The 19,463-nt window shown below is 42.6% G+C and overlaps 1 protein-coding gene across 1 annotated transcript; it reads right to left on the bottom strand.

The window, feature by feature from the left end:
• Positions 1–5,855: 5,855 nt before the first annotated feature.
• On the bottom strand, positions 5,856–18,323 carry IL10RB (interleukin 10 receptor subunit beta). The gene is made up of 7 exons (XM_074154988.1): positions 18,275–18,323; positions 15,554–15,677; positions 14,321–14,490; positions 11,969–12,152; positions 9,956–10,107; positions 8,277–8,434; positions 5,856–6,068 (listed from the first exon to the last, which is right to left on the bottom strand). The coding sequence occupies exons 1-7, from the start codon at positions 18,321–18,323 to the stop codon at positions 5,856–5,858; spliced, it is 1,050 nt and encodes a 349-aa protein (XP_074011089.1).
• Positions 18,324–19,463: the final 1,140 nt, after the last annotated feature.

Genomic DNA, 19,463 nt, shown 5'->3' with positions numbered 1-19,463 from the left:
AGCAGAAAGGAATACAAGATGTCTGAGTGGCATTTGTATGGACTAACCTTGCCTAAGAGGAAACAGTAGCCTAGGATTTTCCTGTAGTCATCAAGAAAAGAGATGCTTGTCCAGGCAGTTGCCTTCTGAAGGAGCTACTGTCTTGGGAGAGCCCAGGGAATTGCCCTTATGGGGCTAGAAATAGAGTTTCTGAATACATCACCCTTGTCGCTTAGTCCTTTTATCTAACTATAACCGATTTACTGGGTCTTAGCCCATTAAATAACAAAACACTGGAAAAACCCCAAATTCCCAGGAATAGCTAATTAGCAACACATGAGAAAAAGCTGTAGACATTAATAACTTAGCTGGGTTTTAGTCAGGTTAATATGAAATGAAGTGAACAAAATATGTCAGAAGTGAGAAGTGAAAAATGAGCCGGGCTTTCCCTTTCCATAGCGCTGTGAATTCTTCCTGTCTTTGTTGCACTGCTCTGTATTTGCACTTCATATCATGTGCCTGAAATTTTACATAAAGTTCCTTTTGTTTGTGGAGGAAGAAACTTGTTTGTCTGTGGCAGGTTCCTTCCTCTGCTGTGGATTGTGCCGGGAGGTGAACACACTCTGTTAACCTCAAGTCAGGTCTCAATGAGCACCACATGTAAGAGCTCTGAAGTACAGCTTATCACCATCTTTTTAGTCATAAACCCTCTTCTGAGGTAAGAAGAGTGAACTTTAGCAAAGAAAATAGGAGTCATCCAAGAAATGCCTTGTCTGGTTCAGCAAGCTAAATCTGTCTTCTAGCAGTCACTGAACGTACAGCTTCTCCTGTCCTCCTCACGGTGTGTTGAACAGCCTTGCTGAGATCTCTCAGGTGCTGTACATGTTTGCTGCAGGCCTTACCCCACTCCTGCTTGTTCTGTCATTACTCACACGATATCTGTCTGCTTAATTAGGGGGCTTCTCTCTTTCCCATCACTGTAGTGTCTGCATACCATAATCTCCATTTAAGAGCTGAGGAATTATAATGATAATGCAACTAAGTGCTTTTACCTGAGATGAGAAGTCAGTAACGAAGCATTAATCACAGTCCTCCACATGAATTTAACATTACTTTTTAATTCCTTTATAAACAGGAATACAAATGATGCTTTGCTACACGGCACAAATGCACATGCTGGACGCTTATGTCATAAAGGGAGAGCAAACAAGCAAGCAGACACCAGTGAAGGAGGATGCCATGACTACAAGATTAGCTTTACATGAAATAAAAGTACCAGATAATCGAATGAAGATTTCACAGAATGTCTCTCTGCCCTTTCAGGCTGATCTTTATTAAATTCTGCATTAGAGCCTTCATTTCTGTTCCTGTGTGGCATATAATTTCCTAACTTTATTTACCAAATTATATCACAGAATCACAGAATACCAGGTTGGAAGAACCTCAGGGATCATCTGGTCCAACTTTTCTTGGCAAAAGCATGGTCTAGACAAGATGGCCCAGCATCCTGTCCAGTTCAATCTCAAAAGTGTCCAATGTTGGGGAATCCACCACTTCCCTAGGGAGATTATTCCAATGGCTGATCGTTCTCATTGTGAACAATTGTCCTCTTGTGTCCAATCGGAATCTCCCCTGGAGTAACTTGGATCTGTTACCCCTTGTCTTTTCCCTGTGACTACTTGTAAAAAGGGAGTCTCCATCTTCTTTGTAGCCACACTTTAAATACTGGAACATGGTGATAAGGTCTCCCCTATGCATTCTTTTCTCAAGGCTGAACAAATCCAATTCTCTCAGCCTCTCCTCATATCACAGGCTTCCCAGTCCTTTGATCATCTTGGTGGCCCTTCTCTGGACTCTCTCCAGCCTGCCCACATCTTTTTTGTATAGCAGGGACCAAAACTGAGCACAGTATTCCAGGTGTGGCCCGACAGGCAGAGTGTAGAGTGGGATAATGACTTCTTTACCTCTGCTGGTGATGCACCAGCCACGAAGCCAGAGGTTGATTTGCATGATACCTCTATTTCTGGCTGCACCCTTGGCCTTCATTAAGGTCAGCACTCACAGAGCAGCTCTGGTGAGAAGTGAAGAAAAGCATCAATAAAACAAGTACCTCTATTTCTGGCTGCACCCATCCATAAAATGGAAGAAAAGATAACTTGGGCGTCAGTACTTTTTGCTTGCACCCCCAGGACTTTGTAGTTTTCCTTGATTCTGCCCAGGTTCTGGTTTGTGGTGTCATTCGTGCCCGTATGGAAGAGTAGCAATGGATAGTAGTCCGTGCTCTTGACAAGTTGTAGCACCCTCTCAGCAACATCTCAGACCTTAGCTCTCAGAAGGCAGTTTACCTCACATGACTCTCATCAGGCTGGCAGATGGACACCTCAGTGCCCCTTAACAGAGAGTCACCCACTACGAGCACTTGTTGTTTCTTTTCGCAGTATCCATTGTGTGCTGGCACAGTTTCTCCTTGCAGACCTTGCTTGTGGGTGTCTACAGCTGTTAAAGCTTCATATCTGTTTATGGTTGTCATGCTGGAGGGTGGAGACTGAAGAAGACTCCTGCTTTTGTGGGTTACCAGGGTCCAAGGTGCCTCATTCTGTGGTGTATGCCATAGGAGCATGGTTCTGAAGCCACTTATCTATGTCCATCTTAGCCTCTCTGATACTGCACAGCCTTTTAACCGTTTCCTGCAGCTCAGCCACCAGACACAACAGATCAACAGCCTGTGAACAGCTTTTGCTGGTACTTTCCTTTTCTCCAGGAGAAGGGTCTGGGCACTTGTTGCAACCTACCATCAGTCTTCTTTCTTACCAGTTCCATCTGGGTAGAAATGTTCGACATCACAGGGCCTTTCTCTGTAGAAACACTGGTTTTAGCTCCAAGGCGAGTGCCCACCACCCTGGCAGAGACCTCTTGAGCTGATAGGGTGCCTGGGTGCCCTGCCACACAAACTGCCGCCCCATGCTCCACTTATATTAGAATAACACAATGGTGTAGTCCAACAGCTCTGGTCAGCTTGATGTCCTCAGACAACTGGAGCATGGTATGATGGAGGGTTGAACCTTTGCTAGGATCGTACAGGTCTCTGAACTTTCTACAAACTTTGGCGACATATTGAGATGCAGAGTTGGGGAATTCATTCCTATTCCATGCTAGTTGTGGGGCAGCTGAAATCTTAATATGTTTTTCATTTTAGAATTCACTATATAAAGACTTTAATTCACTATATAAAGGCTTTTTGAAGATGATATAGACAGTAGGTTAAAGAGGGGCTCAGTTGAACATAAAACAGCTGTTTCTTTAAAGTCACCGTGTTCCATATCAAAGAAAAGTTAAACAAACAAAGCGGTCAGGGCACATCCTTCCTTTTCCCAGGTGTCTGGATGTGTTGAAAGAGGAAGCAGTATTCTGAGAACAGTCTTTCCCTCCCCTCTCATGTGATAGTACAATTGGTATTGGCAAAGACACGGGGGGAAATGCTTCCTCTTTTTAAATGAGAGAAGTGAACCTCTCAAAATTTCAGAGGTGATGTTCTTGCACACATTCTTTCTGCTTTAATCTAAAAAGACTGTTATCTCTGAATAGCCAAGATTATTTTTCTCTCTCCCCCAATATGGGTTACCGATGAACCTGTAATGAAGTGGCACAGCACATGGGACTGCCTTATCTGTGCCCTCCTCATAACCTTTGAACCAGCTGTTTGATTTCAGCTACAATTGATAGATAGTAACTTCCTGCTCTTCCATGAATCATAGAATCATACAATCATAGAATGGTTTGGGTTGGAAGGGACCTTAAACATCATCGAGTTCCAACCCCCCTGCCATGGGCAGGGACACCTCCCACTAGACCAGGTTGCTCAAAGCCCCATCCAGCCTGGCCTTGAACACTTCCAGGGATGGGGCATCCAGAACTTCTCTGGGCAACCTGTTCCAGTGCCTCACCACCCTCACAGTAAAGAATTTCTTCCTAATATCTAGTCTAAATGCACTTTCTTTCACTTTAAAATCATTACCCCTCGTCTTATCACTACACTCCCTGATAAAGGGTCCCTCCCCATCTTTTCTGTAGGCCCCCTTCATGTATCGGACAGGGCTATAAGGTCTCCCTGGAGCATTCCCTTCTCCAGGCTGAACAACCCCAACTCTCTCAGCCTGTCTTCATAGGAGAGGTGCTCCAGCCCTCCGATCATTTGCGTGGCCCTCCTCTGGACTTGCTCCAACAGGTCCATGTCCTTCAGCCAACGGATAGACAAAAGCAGCTCTACTAAAAGAGTGAGGAAAATGCAGGGAAATCTCAACCCTTTTCTCTTCTGACAGCAGCCGGCCACCCAACTAGCACATGCATTGCTCATATGAGCTATGCTATGCTTTTTGCCTTTCTGACTGCCTCCCCCCCCCAAAAAAAAAAAAAAAAAAAAAGAATATACAGAAGAAGCTGCTGCTGTGGAAGGAGGGATATGGAACACACAGGGTGCAGTCTTTTTACAGTGGAGAGGCGTACCAGACACAGGACATTTCAGGACATTGGCCTTCATTAAGCTCAGCACTCACAGAGCAGCTTTGGTGAGAGGTGAAGAAAAGCATCAATGAAACAAAATGCCTTAAAAAAAAAACCAAAATGAAAAAGTTTCCCCATTTTTCCCATATTCTACATTAAACCAGAATATGATGAAAATTAAAAGTGCAGAAAAAATGTGTGCAAATTACATGTAGCTGCGTGGCACAAACAATCAATGCCTGTTCTTACATTTTTTTCCTGCAACTGTTCCTAAGAAGTGAACATTTACACATTAACTAGCAAACCTCAAAACCATAGCCAAAAATTTTGCAATACTCACATCAAGTTATGATTTACACACAACTTCACTCATGGCAAGTTATTTTTGCTGACAGAAGTTAATTTTTAACTCTCATTTTGATGTAATAAGACACACACACAAAAATGCGCCACTCACAAAATTAGTGCACAGTGGAAAGGTCAGGCTTTATGCCCCAATGTCGGTGTGGACATAACCTTTATATGCATGAACAAGGCTATACAGGTGAGATCGTATTATCTAGCATGGGAGTCATATCAACCTGGATTTACTTTTTTTGAATATGCACCAGTTGATAAATCAAATGAACCTACCTTTTGACTCCCACTTCAGCTGTGAAGTTTCCACAGACTTTGGTGGACTCTGGGTTAGGTAGGCAAAATTTAATTAGCCATAGAAACTGCAGGGCAGAGGCTCAACAGACTGAGCAATACCTGAACACAGAGGGCTAACTGGCAGTGCACTGATATGTTCCCATTATCCTTAGCGATGAAGTATGAGTAACACCTTGCTAAGCAATTTGTATTTGCTTTATTCATACCAAGTTCATACCATCATAATAACTTTAGAATTTCACATCAGGTAAAAAAAATACTCAATAGAAAGATTATGCCACTAGGGTTATCCCTAAGAAATACACAAAAATTCTTCTTAAAAAAATAAGTCACATCAGGTCTTTCTTTACAAAATATGATTTTCTTTTACAAACCTTATACAATATGCCATTTTGATTAGCTTTTGCAATAAATAGTTCATCAAAGTTAAATTAACTAGTATTATATATATATTTGCTTTTTAAATTAATGTCATAGTGCAGTCCTAGGTATTGCTACAACTTAATGGTGAGCTACGACAAACGGTGGCAAAAATTGCATATAATTTAATTCCTCGTTTATAGTCAAGTTTCTTGTATTTAAAAAAAAAGTCATTGTGTCAAAAGTCTCTGTACAGATCTTTGTATATGAATTTTTACTGTCTTAAGAATGCAGCAATAAGAAGACAGACTCAACAGCCCATTTGGTTTTCTTTTGGTCCAAGTGAAGTATGAGGAGTGCATTTAGGCCTTTTCTGAAGCAGGTACTATTCTTGAATCAGAATCTTCTTGGTCAGAGTCCTGAAGGTGCTCTGTTGTCTTGCTGGCTTCACTGTCAGTCTCATCACTACGATTTTTGGATTCTTCTGAAATGACAGTTAGTGTGTCGTAAAAAAGCTGCTCTTCTTGTGGATGTGGAGAAAAAAACTGTGAACCACTGGGAGGCGTGCTCAAAAACTGTGAAGGAAAGAGGAAATGAGAATTAGGCTGCACCAGCCATACCACCCTGTTTGCTTAGAAATATGTTTTATATTGTTTCCCACACTTCAATCGGCTTTCTCAATCCTTGGAAGTCCCAGAGTGGCGTAAATGTAATAACCTCTCTGTTTGCTTTAACATCCTGTGCAAGGCTTGGAAGCAAGTCAGAAGTGTCTTTATTTGCAAGAAGATAACCCAGGGGTTAGTGGCTTCTTTTCAATATAAACTTTCTTAAGAAAATTAAATACCTAGGTTTTGTTTGGAACAGAAACTAAAAACGGTGACTTGTCTGTAAGTGAAGGAGTTTGCAGAGAGATTTGTCAAACAGCTCTGAGATGTGAATTGTCCCTGCCACCTCAGAGAGCTGTCTGCTCAGACACCAAATAGTGATGCTTTAAATGTCAACATAAGCCATAACCATTTAGTCAAGAAAAGCAGAGGGAGGGAGATTTTCAGGGCTGTGCAGTTCAGTGAGAAAGATGACTTCATTTTAGTACCGAAATATCACAAATTCCTCCCACTCCCTGTTCTACTGATAAGATGGAACTGGCCTCAAGAATCAACATGGACTTCACAGGATGTCATGACTGTATTTTGAATGTCAACACAAGACCAGCACACCTACTCAACACAGTACTAACAGGTCAACCACTCATTTGGGCAGCTGAAGTGGCAGTTCATTTTATTGGTATCCTCCTGGCTTGAGAAATACAACTGCATTTTGTTCTTGTGACCTGACCCCTGTCTATTACTTTAGAGCAGCTCATTTCTTATGTAAAATGCACCACTAGGAATCCAGTTCACCGTAATTACAAAAATGATATTATTACTATTAGACCATTTTCTAGCAAACTGATTTGAAATGTTCTGTCAGTAACATGCAATCTCAAATGTTCATGTAGCGAAACCGCTGCCTTTGAGGAATGTCATTTTAGGTAAGCACGGCTGCCCTTTGATTACTGTGATTGACAACTATACCCTACTAGCACAAAATGAAAATACTCCCTTTCTTGTGAGAAACCTGTGAGCAAAACGACATTTGACCACATCCTGTATCGATGAGAGCAATGCTGCCTTCCCAACAGCTGAGCTCCAGGTTTAACAAACTGCTGCGCGCTGAGCACGCGCTCAACTTAAAGCATGATTGCGAACTCAGCTGGCAGAGCCTTCGTCTGCTGAACTCTAAATGAGTCAAAAGGAAAGACCCAGAGAAACTGCAGGAAACTCAGAAGAGTACAGGTTGCTAACTTTAGCATTTGTAACACTCTGTATAGCCTTGTTTCGTGGGGGAGGTTCTGATAACAGCCTTTTTATGGTGCTATATGGGTAACAGGGTTAGCGGTATCCTCCAATGGTAATGGCTAACATTCATCTCTCTCCTTTTATCTTCAATTTTCAGACTTTGCTACATTCTTTACTTACAACTCATTATTATATCCGTGAAAGAACTTTGTTTCAGGAGAACTAATGTGCAATTTCAAGTCTAAAATTAGATAAGGGAGACGTATCTCAGTGGTTCGCTATCTAAAAAGAGGAACAGGAGGTTAACACCTGTTATTCTTTCACTTTAGAATGAAATAAAACATCCTGTTTCTAAGCCATATAAAGCTTCATATTACAAATTATGCAGTTGCTTTAGAAATAAAAACTCTATGCCAAGTTTTTAAATTGCTTAGCTTTTAAGTACTTTAGACCATTCTGTGCAGAACAGTTCAAAACGACGGTATTTTAGAGTTTATTATACACCAGTATACTTCAAAAGGAAGTCTAAATTCACTGCTTGTTACTTATGTCTGTGCAGCGCCACAGAACTTGAGGAAAAAACTGAGGTAACATTCATGCAAAATTTATTACTTTATAATGCCAGAAATTAAATATTGAACTGACTTCCCCACCTTTCTCACGCTGAAAAGTACCTTCCTTTGTCAGCTGTTTCCAAAGTTCACGACTTCAGCAGTTACACTTATTTGAATGGTTTTACTATACACAACAACAGATCATCAGCATCGCTCCTTATAGTCTATAACCCCCTCTGAAACTCCGCACTTTACAGATGGCTAACTATCAGGTATAAATGAAAGAAGGCAAAATAAAGGAAGCTCTAAAGGTTTTGGCACGGAGAGCCTTTGAAAAGCAGGTGGTTCTGCTGCAAAGGTGGATTTTAATTGTGTTAGGTAGAAAACAAACCTCTTTCAAGTGTTGTGGGAAAATATATGAAGGGCAGAAAACATGTTTGGTCAGTCGATATAGATACAAAGAGGAAAAGAAACAAGCAGGAACGGATATCACAACAACCAACATTGATCCTATAAGAATGGTCACAATTAACCACACGGGAGTTACACCTGCAAGAGACAAGAAAAAATAATAATTTAAACTGTGATTATTAATTTCTGAATATATTCTTTTCAAAGTATCACTTTCTCTATTGAATTTTAAAAGAAAGAAAACATAAAACTATTACAAAATTGTAACTGCAAACATAAATCTTTGTTTCCAGGTGCAAAATACCTCTTGGCTCTTAAATTTTTAGTCTGAATAGGCTGAGGAAGTTCTCAATAAAGTAAGCTTACAAGCCATCATATTTAGGCACTTACAGTTACACGTACTGGTGGTTCTACACGCAATACTAGGCAAATGCTTAAAGGAAAAAAGATCAATAGAACCACTCACAAGCTGATACCATGTAAAAAGCTACTGTACACTCTTTAGTGTTTCAGGAGCGTAGGAGCTGACACATAACACTACCAGAGTACTGGCTTCCACTTTTCTCTTAAGGAAATCTCTAAAAATGGCAGCAAAGACAAGACAGCAGGGGACAGAAGTCTGTAAAATTCTCAACTAGTGAGCCTTTAAAAAAATTACGTCATGCACCGGGATTTCACAACAGGCAATGGGAATGGAGATGTATCCATACATCACTGTATAAATGTTTTAAACCAACCTATGCTTGCTAAGCACTGTTTTAGCCACAAACTAACAAGCAACACCACCACCAAAACGCACCTGTAATTCAACTGCAGTGCACGCAGATAATACACAGGTAGGAAAAAATATATGAGGAAACATTTTATGAGGAAAACCATGAGAAACAGGTTAGCCCATCAGCCTCCCCAGGCTTCCCAGAGATGGCTTCCTCATTAACTTGTGTCTCTGATTTTTCCGCATGCTATCTGAGGGTGTAAATTAACTGAAATGCATATTATGCCTGTGAATGAGACAGTATCTAGGACCCCATCCTTTCTTTTAACTAGGGACATGAAGCTCCCTGCTTCATGGATCAGACCATGTGGTGGCTGTTCCTGGACTTCACAGACAGCGGCTAAGGTGGCATGGCTGGAAAAGAAAGCACTTTTGGTACTTAACTGCCTTCAAAATGAGAAGGAAACTATCTAAACAAAATATATGTTTATGTTATTGATTAATAACTGCTGTGTTTCACAGAGAAAGAGCATCATGGCCTAGCATGGTGACAGACACTGGCAATATCGCCACAGATGAAGCAGAATTCAACACAGGGTCCAATTCCTTTCTCAGTTACAGATATACGGAACAAGGGCTTTCATAGCATAATGAACACAGTAAAAGAAATTCAGACACAGTGTGATCAGTGAAGAGCCTCTGCTCCATTTAACTCTGATTTTCAGAGTGTGAGGAAGCAGGGGCCTCTGCAGCAAAGGAGAGCATCATGCCACTGGTGCCATATTGCGTGTAGCTCACACGTGTTAACCACCAAACAGTACTAAAGTAACAAACATAAGCGTTTTTGGAAGGTTTACACGTTACATCGATTTTCACTTTGGATGGCTTTGCACATTTCCCAGTTCCCTACAGTGCGTGTCCCATTCTGATGCACCAGGTATTACCGTTGTGGGTTGTCTGCTCGCAAAGCTCCCCGCTCCGTTCCCCTATTTTGTTCCACTCGGGGATAACTGCTTGCACTTGAATACAATATAGTGTCCACGGCTCCAACTGAGATAATATTTCGGAGTTATGTTTAGTATCTATGTGATTTACCTAATAACAGAGAAGAATACAAAAAAAATTTGAAAAGCACGAGTGCAGTGAGCGGACTGGCGAAGTCATTAAAATTACATTTAGTAGGACAAATCCTAGCAGTTATAGCCACTATGCGAAGAAGGGTTTTAAAGGCAGAATGAAATGCGCTGCCAATGTCACATAACTGATTTCGCCTACGGTTAGAGGAGTGTGAGAACATTGACATCACTGACTTTCTGGCTGCTTCTAGAGGCATTAATGGAGTTTTTAGGCTAAAGATAAGTGATAAATGAGATCTGCTTGCAGAGAGAAACGATTGCTTAACGGAGTGAGATTAACTAAGAGTACTGTTACAGGCAAACATAATTTAATTTGAGACAGAGCAGGTAGGATGGATGATCTAGACACAAAACCAAAAAACCAGACAGAGAAAGAAAAAGGCTTGTGGAAGCCATTATTAGGTGACTGACAGCAGACGCAACTTACTGTTTAGAGGCACAATTGGTTACGTCCCTGTAACTATATGGTCCCTGCAGAGGATAGGAATCCCTACAGCATGCCCCATTACGTAGTTCCAGATTCTTTCTCAGGGGTGGGAAGACTCTACAGCTAGGTTTCAACATTTTGAGCAAGCACCCACTTCAAAAAACAACCTATGAAGTTTATATAGTCTGTGCCTTTTGCTTCTTTGAACCCTATGGAAATTTCCCAGATTTCCGCTCTGAAGTGTTACAAGCACAGATTATATCTGAAGTTCCCACTTTCTCTGGTAATCTCCCTAAGCTTGCATCCCATATGCAGAAATACCTTCATTTTTTGTAGTTTGGGAATTTCAAACCAGTCTGGGTCTTGGGAAATAATGATCCCTCCTTTTTTGGAATTGAATGCCAAAGAATTTTGCAGGGTAACAAATACAAATCAGAATTATATGTAGTGGAGTCCTACTATATAAAAATTGTACTGATGTACAAAGCACTAATTATACTATGACTGATATCTTCTGGTAAAAGGCTTCCTTTTTTTCCTGTATTAGAACTCAAGATCCTATAACTAATATATGATTTATGATTTTTCTCTTCATGTTTTGTATGGAGAAGTCTTTTGAGCTGAGCAACACATCTGCCTGTGGAAGAGGCTGCCCATGAGAGAAAGAAAGCAAATTACAGCTGCTAGAAATGGAAGAGGTGAAGGTGACCACAGTTAACATAAAGCCTCATCCACGGTGGTATGCAAAGCCCAAAGTCCCACAAAGAACACAAATACGTGAACCACATCAGATTTGAATCAAAGTCAGCTTATTGCCATGATCACAGAGACTGCTTATGTTACAGCTTCTAAGTTTGCCCTTGCTTGTACGTGTGAAATATAGAGATTTGGTGGGAAAGAAGTTGTTATGACTAGGCTTTATTACACTGTAATTAGTAGAGATGTATTTGTATTTCAGTACCATCAGCTTTCAGAACTTCATCAGAATGGTATTTTACCAAGAAGGGCATATCATCACTCATCACTCTCTACAACTACTTGAAAGGACACTGGAGAGAGGTTGGTGCTGGTCTCTTCGCACAGGTAACCAATGACAGAACAAGAGGGAATGGCTTCAAGCTCCAGCAGGGTAGGTTTAGACTGAACATTAGGAAAGAATTTTTCACAGAAAGAGTGGTCGGGCATTGGAATAGGCTGCCCAGGGAGGTGGTTGAGTCACCATCCCTGGATGTGTTTAAGAGACATTTAGATGTGGTGTTGGGGGATATGATATAGGGGAGAACTTTGTAGAGTAGGGTAGATGGTTGGACTCGATGATCCCAAGGGTCTCTTCCAACCTGGATGATTCTATGATTCTATGATTCTATATCTCAAAGTCATGGAGTCACAACATCCAGGAAGCAGAAGTTACCTTTTTATTGCTGTCTTTCTTCCAGTACAGTATTCTGTAATTCCACGAGCCGTAATATTGCTTTAGAGGCCACTTGTCATGTTCATGTTCAGCAAAAGGGCCTATGAAATCCACATGCAGGGACCCAGAGTCTGACTTCACTTTTACATCAGGTGGCCCGATGACTGCTGGAATGTTGGAATGGTGGAAGAGAAGAAAGAATGGAATTCAGTTTCACACTGTTTTCAATTTGACATTTTTACACACTGTATGACAGTTCACACTTTAAATAAATTATCTATTACAAAAAAGTAATTTCCTTTTATGGGTCAGGCATAAATAAATCCTTTCCTTATAGAACTGGTCTTGAAAGGGTTTTATTTTTGCAGTTAAATAACATATATTTTTGTAGACTACTTTTCCCACACACTAAATTAACTCAGTTCTCTTTTGCCAGCTGTGGTGACTCCTGGGAGAGGAAGGATTATTTCTATAAGTTATTTCTCACTTCTCATTCTGGACCAAGCTGTTGAAACACATGTCTTTTCTGAGGAGACCCTCTAGTGAAGTGTTCTTATGTTTCTTTCATTGTGAAATTGTTATTTTTTTTATAAACTGAAACATTTGAATTATTTCTTCATGTCTTAAAGACTGAATATTACATGATCCTATTTTGAAAATGGCTTGTCCTTATGTTTTTGTGCCACTACCTAAATTAATTAATGCGTAGCTTACTTATCAACTACACTGTGTCTGGAACGAGCTCTCCATTCAAGTCTCCTGTAATTCCAACAAATAACTCCGCCTTGGCTGCGTCTGCTGAAGTTCTGCCTGGCTGTAGACACACTATCAAATGTCTAAGAAAGGAAGAGCTCAATATACAAAGAATTTTGCATTCCTCTAGAAACATGCATTTCTTTAAGCAAAAATTAAAAAAAAAAAATATCTCCTTGCTGGACCACGCATTCATGTAATGCTCATGAATATGTTGTTGAACTTCTGAAAAATAATGTGAGGACAGTTTTGTTTCTTAGGCTATTCCTACAATACAGTGTGAAATTTCTAAAAACAAACTGGCAGAAATAATAACACGGAAAGGAACATCAGGTATTTTTATTATGCTGCCCTGCTCAGATCAGCTATGCCAACATGAAAAATCCTCACGTCCTCCTCAGAGATTTGGCGAATAATCACAGGTCTTTCTTTGCAGGTAGTTTTATGTCCAGATTTTCTCAGTTCAGAAATAAGCTGTCTTTCCAAAACCAAGCCTGCTCTGAAGGCCACATGCTCTTTCAAATATATGTCAAACTACAACTCTGTTAATGTTTAACACATTTGCTCTCTGCTCTGAAAATCCATCCGTACTTTTTGTATTGCACTTTCTTTTGACTGTAATTTATACTTGAAATGTTGGCTTGGTTTTTTTTATGTGCTATGTTTCAGTGCTTCTGTTCTAGGCAGATAAAATTATAGCAACATGATGCTTCTGGAGACAGATAACCAATAAAAGCATTTTGAAAAACAAGGCTGTTAACTGTAAAATTACACACTGATATCCAAGGAACAGAATGATGAAATTCAAGAAAATGAAGGCAGAATGAGAAAGAAAAGGATTTTTAAAAGTTTTTCTCAAAGATGAGGTGGAACAGAAGCTTCCTGCATAGTTTTGTTTTAACAGCTGTGAGGAGAAAAAAAGCCTTGGGTAAAATTAACTACCTATTTTAAAATAATTTGACTTTTACGAATAAGTGGAGTAAGAGTGTACAAAACAAAGGACTCCCACTGGTAAAAACCACTCCCTCACTTCCAAGCTCAAGCGACAGCAACATAATTAACATCTCTGTTGTGCGCTCCAAGGCAAGGCAATGTCTAAATCATCTCTCACAAAAGACTGTAAAGCTTCACTAAAGAGAATGGCAATATTGTGCAATAAAGATTTCTTAACTAAAAATAGTGTTTCTCTGTGAAATTAATTAAAAAATAAAAACAAAGCATTTTTCCTGACACATCAATGAAGCAGAACTTATTTAGATACAGGAAGTCTGAATCCCTGAAGAAAAGCTCTCCCTGGCTGAAAATAAATCATCCTTATTTTAAGGGAAAAATGCATGGTTTTTGAAAATGTCCTCAAATGATGTTTCAAGTATCTAACATCTAGCTGTAACAGGATATCTACCATGTTTTCTGACAGCAATTTCTGCCTTCAAAAATGAAAGCGTCACAACCAGGATTTTGAAGTTCAATGTAATTACATTTAAAAATTAGCTGCATGCTGTAGCTTTCCTATGGCGCGAAATGGTAAAGGTGCATTAATAGCAGACAATATTTTTTTGTGGAAGATTGGAAAGAGGCTTACTGTCATGCATTGGCTTAAAAGTGACGGACTCCCAGTCTGAATGGTTATTTTCTGACTCCGCTCTGACCTGTAAAATGTAGTCTCCATAGGCAGACAGAGAAGAGACATCACACTCTGTGAGTCTCAAGTTTGTGCTCACATTTGCATATGCGTTTCCAGGGAAATTGACGCTGTATGGAAGAGAAACAAAATGTGTAAATTACAACTAACTAAATGTCTTTCCTCTCAACTAACTGGAAAAGTACCATACCTCTCTGTTAATACAACCAATTACGGCTCATGAACAAGAAAAACTAGATCACATGTGTAAGAAACATCATTAGTAGTGTGTACACACACACATTAGAGCGTTTTATATGCATCTATAAATTCACGATAAAGTTAGAGATTTAAACTATGATAGTTCAGCAAATGGAGGCCATGTTCTTGACAGTGGTTACAAAACTCGATTCAACACACAGTAGTTATCAGACAAGCCTGCAAATATTGAGGCAATATCACATGGCTTTGCTGTCTAACTCGGACTTTGTTCAGAACTGTCTTTCAGATATGCATATATGGAAAAGCCAGAGGAAATAGAGCCGAAAAACTGACTGGGAACGGTGTAATAAGTGACATTCTTTCTGTTTTGCATCAACAGCCCACCTGGGAACGTAGGGATCAACAGGTAATTAATTGCTACCAGAACCCAGAAAAATCTTCTTTTGACTAAGATGGCCCATACCCTCGGTTTGGACATTTCTCAACCCACCAAAACCGACAAAAGGAGACCCCAGAAAATGTGTCTTAAGTTTAAGGCACTAAACAGACGAGCCACCTGCCTACAGTTCATCATTAAGCGTTTCCACCAAGGGGGCAGGCAAGCTGGCTGGCTGCATTGGTGCAGAGCACAAAATGCTGCTGGAGTGAAACATCAGATAAAGTCCTGATGCTCAGCAGGACTAAGTCTCAAATTGCAGGTAACAGCTGCACGATAGAGAAAAAACACACGCACGGCTCATAACAGCCAACGTTAAAATGTTTCTGGTTCCAGACAAACCATACGTACAAAGCTGCGCTGGGTACGAAATGTATAGAAAATGCCTGTGCCTTGTTATTTAGCTCAGAAGATAAGCCTGTCACAAGCTAAAAGGAAGGGAGAGCTACTGATCTTCCTATAAAAAAGGAAACAAATTGGAAACACATGCAGCTGTAAAGTGGGAATTAAAGAAAGCACAACTCCCCCAGACTTACCTCTTAGACTGGACAGTGTAACTTATGTTCCCTTTGTGAAACCTAGGTGCATCCCACTGTAAAAAGCTACGAAGATTAACTGAAGTAATTCTTACGTTTTGGGGTTTTGGCATTATTCCGGATACTGTGGAAGCAATCAAAACCAAACATTTTAGTATGTGTTCTTCCAGAGACTTTTCGGTCATCCAAAACTTAAATACGGGCTTCTTTCTCTTCCTTGCCTCAGACACTTTTTTTTAAAAAAAGAGATTTTAATATAATTAATTTAAATCCTGATGCCTATTGTTCCTTCTGAGCATATGCAACAAAACCAAACTAGCCAGCGTCAATGATTTCCAGTAAGCACTGTCTTTACGATATCATCGTTTATTATGCATGCCTAACTTGTGAAGACTTGGGGTCCATCAGGCTACAAGCATGAAATCTCACTGAGATTGTCAACATCAAATTTTTTGAAGCATTGCTCCAGTAGCACTATGGAAACAACATGGGTGTGTGGAGTGATTCGGTTTGGGTTTTTTTTTTTTCTGAAGAGGAACATGAATAGTCTCTCGACATAGGCGTGGGTATAAGATTGAAATAATTAAAAAAATAATTAAAAAGCGTGTTTATATCATCACTGCATGGGTTAGCATTGCCATTTAAAAGGCTTTACTCATTCTGTTATTAAACCACCCTTTTGCAAAACAGAGATAAACAAGAAGTACCTTCAAAGGCAAGAGAGCTATTAAATATACCATACAAACGTATCATTAATCAGCACTCTTCACGAGTGACCAAAACAGGTTCCTTTTGCTTTATTGAAACTGAAAAAAGGAAACCCTGACGTAGCATTGATGAACAGCCCATTACTATTATGATTTAATTATTTTAAAATAATTGTCAGTATTGAAACTAAAACAGAAAATATTTTGCCCCATTTTTGCAACACACCTGATCAATGCAAACAAACCCTGTCAAATCAGATTAGTGCTTAAGTGCCACAGGAGTAAAATCTAATGACTATGTTCTATGAAAAAAATTAAATAACGTATTTTATATGTCTATAGTTGATGCAGAAATACATTAAATTAATGTCAATTATCCACCTTTAGCAGGCAAGAGTTTAAAATCCAAACCCTGTTAAATAAAACCCATTTCACCAGCTTAATTCCTACAACGTTACCTTCACACTCAACAAATCAACTCAAATGTGCTCCACTGGTTGCGTTCCTGTCCAACCTGCTTTAGGTGAACCTGCTTTTGGCAGGGGAGTTGGACTAGATGATCTCTGAAGGTTCTTTCCAACCCCTACCATTCTGTGAGTCACATCAGAAAAGCAGAAGTTGCTTGCTGCCTTGTGCCCTGACCTCCTTGGGAGACGCTGTCCCTGTGCAAAGGTTCTCGCACCAGCGCCCACCTCGGGCACTCACCTGCAGAGATCTCTGCCTGGGCACACACTGTGGCCCTTTGGAGGCACCTCTGACCTCCTGCTCCCACACCTGCTCCTACCTGCACTATCCTAGGTATGCAGAACGCTAAGGAAGACGGGCGCAGGTAACAGCGTGAACAACACGGCTGAAAAAAGATCTGGCTAGTACAAGGCATCTGATTTCTTCTCTCCTGCACAACATGGTCCTAGCTACAAGGACCCTCTCTAGGGCGCTGCCTGTGCTTTGCGGAAGCTCCCTCCAAAGGTTTGAGGTAGGCTTGTAAATTCCCAGTAAAAAGCATGATGCCTTTGAAGGCCCACTTCCCTGACAAGGTTTTCTACAATGAAAAGCCTCCAGGTAAAGTATTTTTTATTCCGCGCCCAAAGAGATCACGGAATGGTTTGGGTTGGAAGGGACCTTAAAGACCATCTATTTCCAACCCCCCTGCCATGGCCAGGGACACCTCCACTAGACCAGGTTGCTCAAAGCCCCATCCAGCCTGGCCTTGAACACTTCCAGGGGTGGGGCATCCACAACTTCCCTGGGCAACCTGTTCCAGTGCCTCACCACCCTCACAGTGAAGAATTTCTTCCTAATAGCTCGTCTAAGTCTCCCGATGAGAAAACGAATTCTGGGTTTTGTACTCTGTAAATAAAAGGTTTGTATACGGCTCAAACCACAGGCTTCTAAGACTTCTATGGCCAGTTTCGGTGGCCGTGGTGGCTGGGCTGCCCGCCGAGCACTCGCCCGCTCTCGCCGTTCCCGGAGCAGCAGCAGCACCAGCTCCTCCAGAGGCGGCCGGTCCGTCCGGGCTTTGCCGGTACCGCTACACCCGCACTCCCACGGCGGAGCGGGGGCCGCGGTGCCGGGAAGAGGGCGGTTCCTCTCACACGCCAAGATTTCATCGCTGGGACTTGCACAAGCGTCCACAACCGACAGGGAAAGATCCAGCTTCCCAGCACGCACGCAGCCTTCGGGGAAGAAGAAACCAAACCCAAACCCGCGTGGGCGGCGGGATCCGGGACCCCGCCGACGGAGCATCCCGCCGCCGCCCCCAGCCAAGGCCAAGGGGGGCGGGCGGGCGACAGCCCTGTCCCCCACTTAGCCCCTCACGGCAGCGATGCCCCCCGGTGAGCCGCCGCTGGTGGCCGCCAGCTCCTTGCGGCCCCGCCAGCGGCTGCCGCCGGTCTCCCGGGGCAGCGCGGCCCCTGAGAGCGAAGCCGGCGGCCTCTAGCGACCCTCGCTCCCCGCCGCCGGACGATCCCCCCGCCCGGGCCCCCCCCCCCCGCCAAGCCCGGTGCGGACCCACCGCAGAGCAGGAGGCAGCTGGAGAGGGCGCACCGGAGGGCGGCGGCCATGGCGGCTCCCGGCGTGGGCCTCCCTCAGCAGCGGAGGAGCCGACGGCGCCGCGCCATGCATGGCACCGGGCGCTGCTCTCCCGGGGCCGCCCCGAAACCCTTCCGCCTTCCCGCGGCGGGGCGGGGCGGGACGGGGTGAGGGCACGGCGGCCGCCCGAGGCTGCGGGGCTTCCCCCTCCGGAGCTGGGGCTGAGCATCACTGGCGACGGCGGTGGGCTCGCTCCGGCTTTGCGAAGTCTCCCCCGTTCGCCAGGGTGGCGTTCCCCCGGCCAGGAACAGCACACCCGGCCCCTGAACCTTCCCCGCCGCTTTGGAAAGCAGTTCAGCCGTGCTGTGTTTTAAAACATATAGGTGATGCCCGGCTGCTTGGGTACCCGTAACCTCTAAAGTGCGTTTTTCAGCATCCCGCCTGGCACCTGGGAAGACAGGAGGGTTAGCATAGAGAGGATAAATAAATAACTCATGAGCAGACATCAGATGTTCCATAGCGTCAAACCCGCTCTTGAGTGCGATTCCCGCTGCAGGCAATAGGAACGTTACCTGAGGAAAGGTTTATCTCCCGCCACTACTTCTACCAGAACACTCAGCGTCCCTGATCAAAGCCAGCATAAACTTGGGGGAAGGGAGCAGTTTTATTATTCACAGAGTAAAAAGGGTCCTTTCTCAAAGCTATTACTGTTGCCAACTGAAAATACCAGTTCGTTGTGGGGGTTTAATACATTTGTTTCTGCCCCATCTATCACCTCCTGTTATTAAACGAGGCAGGTTTGCCCTTCCCCGGGACGGGCACCGTCTCAGCACCTTCACTTTCATGTGAGTGATGCCCCCGGCTTCTGCCACGGCAGAGGTGTGCATGCCACCACCGCCATACAAACAGCAGAGCAGCACAGGGTCACTAGGAGAGGAAGTGTCACCCACTAATTCTATGGATGCATAAATCTGCAGATAACTAACTTGTCAAGATCCCAGCTGTCAGGTACTGACACCTACTTAGCTCTTAACAGCAGCGTGGCAGCTGAATATATTCCAGCACCTCAGAAACGACTCTTGGCTATCCCGACCAAAAGAATGACTGCCACCCGCGGCAGCCAGAAACTAGTTGTGGGCAGAAAAGTACCTAAGCAGATCAATACAAGGGTG

This window comes from Numenius arquata, chromosome 1 (assembly GCF_964106895.1).
Source record: "Numenius arquata chromosome 1, bNumArq3.hap1.1, whole genome shotgun sequence".
In the NCBI taxonomy this organism is placed as follows: Eukaryota; Metazoa; Chordata; class Aves; order Charadriiformes; family Scolopacidae; genus Numenius; species Numenius arquata.
This window is presented reverse-complemented; position numbering and strand designations above follow the sequence as displayed.